The 4095-nt window shown below is 59.5% G+C and overlaps 1 protein-coding gene across 2 annotated transcripts; it reads left to right on the top strand.

Moving 5' to 3' along the window:
- The first annotated feature begins 919 nt into the window (after positions 1 to 919).
- Positions 920 to 2753, top strand: LOC132395076 (uncharacterized). Of its 2 annotated transcripts, none has more exons than XM_059971392.1 (2): positions 920 to 1438; positions 1517 to 2753. In XM_059971392.1, the coding sequence occupies exons 1-2, from the start codon at positions 1113 to 1115 to the stop codon at positions 2343 to 2345; spliced, it is 1155 nt and encodes a 384-aa protein (XP_059827375.1). In that variant the 5' UTR covers positions 920 to 1112; the 3' UTR covers positions 2346 to 2753. The 2 variants fall into 2 exon arrangements, with proteins under 2 accessions (XP_059827375.1, XP_059827374.1); XM_059971391.1 differs by having other exon boundaries at positions 920 to 2350; positions 2472 to 2753.
- The last annotated feature ends 1342 nt before the right edge of the window (positions 2754 to 4095 follow it).

Here is a 4095-nt window from a genome sequence, read left to right as displayed (position 1 = left end):
GTCACACTCAGGAGTACCGACTGGTCCAGGTTCCACTCCTTGTCTCACACACGTGTACTGTCTGGTCCAGGTTCCACTCCATCTCACAAAGTGGTACCATCTGGGCCAGGTTCCCCTCCCCATCTCACACAGGTGTATCGTCTGGTCCAGGTTCCCCACCCCATCTCACACAGGTGTACCGTCTGGTCCAGGTTCCCCTCCCCGTCTCACTCAGCTGTACCGTCTGGTCCAGGTTGCCCTCCCCGTCTCACACAGGTGTACCGTCTGGTCCAGGTTCCACTCCCCGTCTCACACAGGTGTACCGTCTGGTCCAGGTTCCACTCCCCGTCTCACACAGGTGTACCGTCTGGTCCAGGTCCCCCTCTCCGTCTCACTCAGGTGTACCGTATGGTACAGGTTCCAATCCCCATCTCCCTCAGGTGTACCGTCTGGTCCAGGTTCCACTCCTTGTCTCACACAGGTGTACCGTCTGGTCCAGGTTCCACTCCATCTCACACAGGGGTACCATCTGGGCCAGGTTCCCCTCCCCGTCTCACACAGGTGTACCGTCTGGTCCAGGTTGCCCACCCCGTCTCACGCAAGTGTACCGTCTGGTCCAGGTTCCACTCCCCGTCTCACACAAGTGTACCGTCTGGTCCAGGATCCCCTCCCCGTCTCACACAGGTGTACCGTCTGGTCCAGGTTCCCCTCCCCGTCACACTCAGGAGTACCGTCTGGTCAAGGTTCCCCTCCCCATCACACTCAGGAGTACCGTCTGGTCCAGGTTCCCCTCCCCGTCACACTCAGGAGTACAGTCTGGTCCAGGTTCCACTCCTTGTCTCACACAGGTGTACTGTCTGGTCCAGGTTCCACTCCATTTCACACAGGTGTACCGTCTGGTCCAGGTTCCCCTCCCCGTCTCACACAGGTGTACCGTCTGGTCCAGGTCCCCCTCCCCGTCTCACACAAGTGTACCGTTTGGTCCAGGTCCCCCTCCCCGTCTCACACAGGTGTACTGTCTGGTCCAGGTTCCACTCCCCGTCTCACACAGGTGTACTGTCTGGTACAGGTTCCCCTACCCATCTCACACAGATGTTCCGTCTGGTCCAGGTTCCCCAGCCTGTCTCACACAGATGTACCATCTGGGCCAGGTTCCCCTCCCCATCACACTCAGGAGTACCGTCTGGTCCAGGTTCCCCTCCCCATCACACTCAGGAGTACCGTCTGGTCCAGGTTCCACTCCTTGTCTCACACAGGTCTACTGTCTGGTCCAGGTTCCACTCCATCTCACACAGGGGTACCATCTGGGCCAGGTTCCCCTCCCCGTCTCACACAGGTGTACCGTCTGGTCCAGGTTGCCCACCCCGTCTCACGCAAGTGTACCGTCTGGTCCAGGTTCCACTCCCCGTCTCACACAAGTGTACCGTCTGGTCCAGGATCCCCTCCCCGTCTCACACAGGTGTACTGGCTGGTCCAATTATCCCCTTCTCACACAGGTGTACCGTCTGGTCCAGGTTCCACTCCCCGTCTCACACAGGTGTACCGTCTGGTCCAGGTTCCCCTCCCCGTCACACTCAGGAGTACCGTCTGGTCAAGGTTCCCCTCCCCATCACACTCAGGAGTACCGTCTGGTCCAGGTTCCCCTCCCCGTCACACTCAGGAGTACAGTCTGGTCCAGGTTCCACTCCTTGTCTCACACAGGTGTACTGTCTGGTCCAGGTACCACTCCATCTCACACAGGTGTACCGTCTGGTCCAGGTTCCCCTCCCCGTCTCACACAGGTGTACCGTCTGGTCCAGGTCCCCCTCCCCGTCTCACACAAGTGTACCGTTTGGTCCAGGTCCCCCTCCCCGTCTCACACAGGTGTACTGTCTGGTCCAGGTTCCACTCCCCGTCTCACACAGGTGTACTGTCTGGTACAGGTTCCCCTACCCATCTCACACAGATGTTCCGTCTGGTCCAGGTTCCCCAGCCTGTCTCACACAGATGTACCATCTGGGCCAGGTTCCCCTCCCCATCACACTCAGGAGTACCGTCTGGTCCAGGTTCCCCTCCCCATCACACACAGGTGTACTGTCTGGTCCAGGTTCCCCTCCTTGTCTCACACAGGTGTACCGTCTGGTCCAGGTTCCATTCCCCGTCACACACAGGTGTACAGTTTGGTCCAGGTTCCACTCCCCGTCTCACACAGGTGTACCGTCTGGTCCAGGTTCCACTCCCCGTCTCACACAGGTGTACCGTCTGGTCCAGGTTCCACTCCATCTCACACAGGGGTACCATCTGGGCCAGGTTCCCCTCCCCGTCTCACACAGGTGTATCGTCTGGTCCAGGTTCCCCACCCCATCTCACACAGGTGTACCGTCTAGTCCAGGTTCCCCTCCCCATCTCACTCAGGTGTACTGTCTGGTCCTGGTTCCACTCCATCTCACACAGGTGTACCGTCTGGTCCAGGTTTCCCTCCCCGTCTCACACAGGTGTACCATCTGGTCCAGGTTCCACTCCCCGTCTCTCTCAGGTGTACTGTCTGGTCCTGGTTCCACTCCATCTCACACAGGTCTACTGTCTGGTCCAGGTTCCACTCCATCTCACGCAGGTGTACCGTCTGGTCCAGGTTCCACTCCCCGTCTCACTCAGGTGTACCGTCTGGTCCAGGTTCCCCTCCCCGTCTCACGCCGGTGTACCGTCTGGTCCAGGTTCCCCTCACCGTCTCACACAGGTGTATCGTCTGGTCCAGGTTCCCCACCCCATCTCACACAGGTGTACCGTCTGGTCCAGGTTCCCCTCCCCGTCACACTCAGGAGTATCGTCTGGTCCTGGTTCCCCTACCCGTCACACTCAGGAGTACCGTCTGGTCCAGGTTCCACTCCTTGCCTCACACAGGTGTACTGTCTGGTCCAGGTTCCACTCCATCTCACACAGGGGTACCATCTGGGCCAGGTTCCCCTCCCCGTCTCACACAGGTGTACCATCTGGGCCAGGTTCCCCTCCCCATCTCACACAGGTGTATCGTCTGGTCCAGGTTCCCCACCCCATCTCACACAGGTGTACCGTCTGGTCCAGGTTCCCCTCCCCGTCTCACTCAGCTGTACCGTCTGGTCCAGGTTGCCCTCCCCGTCTCACACAGGTGTACCGTCTGGTCCAGGTTCCACTCCCCGTCTCACACAGGTGTACCGTCTGGTCCAGGTTCCACTCCCCGTCTCACACAGGTGTACCGTCTGGTCCAGGTCCCCATCTCCATCTCACTCAGGTGTACCGTCTGGTCCAGGATCCCCTCCCCGTCTCACACAGGTGTACTGGCTGGTTCAATCTTCCCCTTCTCACACAGGTGTACCGTCTGGTCCAGGTTCCACTCCCCGTCTCACACAGGTGTACCGTCTGGTCCAGGTTCCCCTCCCCGTCACACTCAGGAGTACCGTCTGGTCAAGGTTCCCCTCCCCGTCACACTCAGGAGTACCGTCTGGTCCAGGTTCCCCTCCCCGTCACACTCAGGAGTACCGACTGGTCCAGGTTCCACTCCTTGTCTCACACACGTGTACTGTCTGGTCCAGGTTCCACTCCATCTCACAAAGTGGTACCATCTGGGCCAGGTTCCCCTCCCCATCTCACACAGGTGTATCGTCTGGTCCAGGTTCCCCACCCCATCTCACACAGGTGTACCGTCTGGTCCAGGTTCCCCTCCCCGTCTCACTCAGCTGTACCGTCTGGTCCAGGTTGCCCTCCCCGTCTCACACAGGTGTACCGTCTGGTCCAGGTTCCACTCCCCGTCTCACACAGGTGTACCGTCTGGTCCAGGTTCCACTCCCCGTCTCACACAGGTGTACCGTCTGGTCCAGGTCCCCATCTCCATCTCACTCAGGTGTACCGTACGGTACAGGTTCCAATCCCCATCTCCCTCAGGTGTACCGTCTGGTCCAGGTTCCACTCCTTGTCTCACACAGGTGTACCGTCTGGTCCAGGTTCCACTCCATCTCACACAGGGGTACCATCTGGGCCAGGTTCCCCTCCCCGTCTCACACAGGTGTATCGACTGGTCCAGGTTCCCCACCCCATCTCACACAGGTGTACCGTCTAGTCCAGGTTCCCCTCCCCATCTCATTCAGGTGTACTGTCTGGTCC

This window comes from Hypanus sabinus, chromosome 6 (assembly GCF_030144855.1).
Source record: "Hypanus sabinus isolate sHypSab1 chromosome 6, sHypSab1.hap1, whole genome shotgun sequence".
Lineage (NCBI taxonomy): Eukaryota > Metazoa > Chordata > Chondrichthyes > Myliobatiformes > Dasyatidae > Hypanus > Hypanus sabinus.
This window is presented reverse-complemented; position numbering and strand designations above follow the sequence as displayed.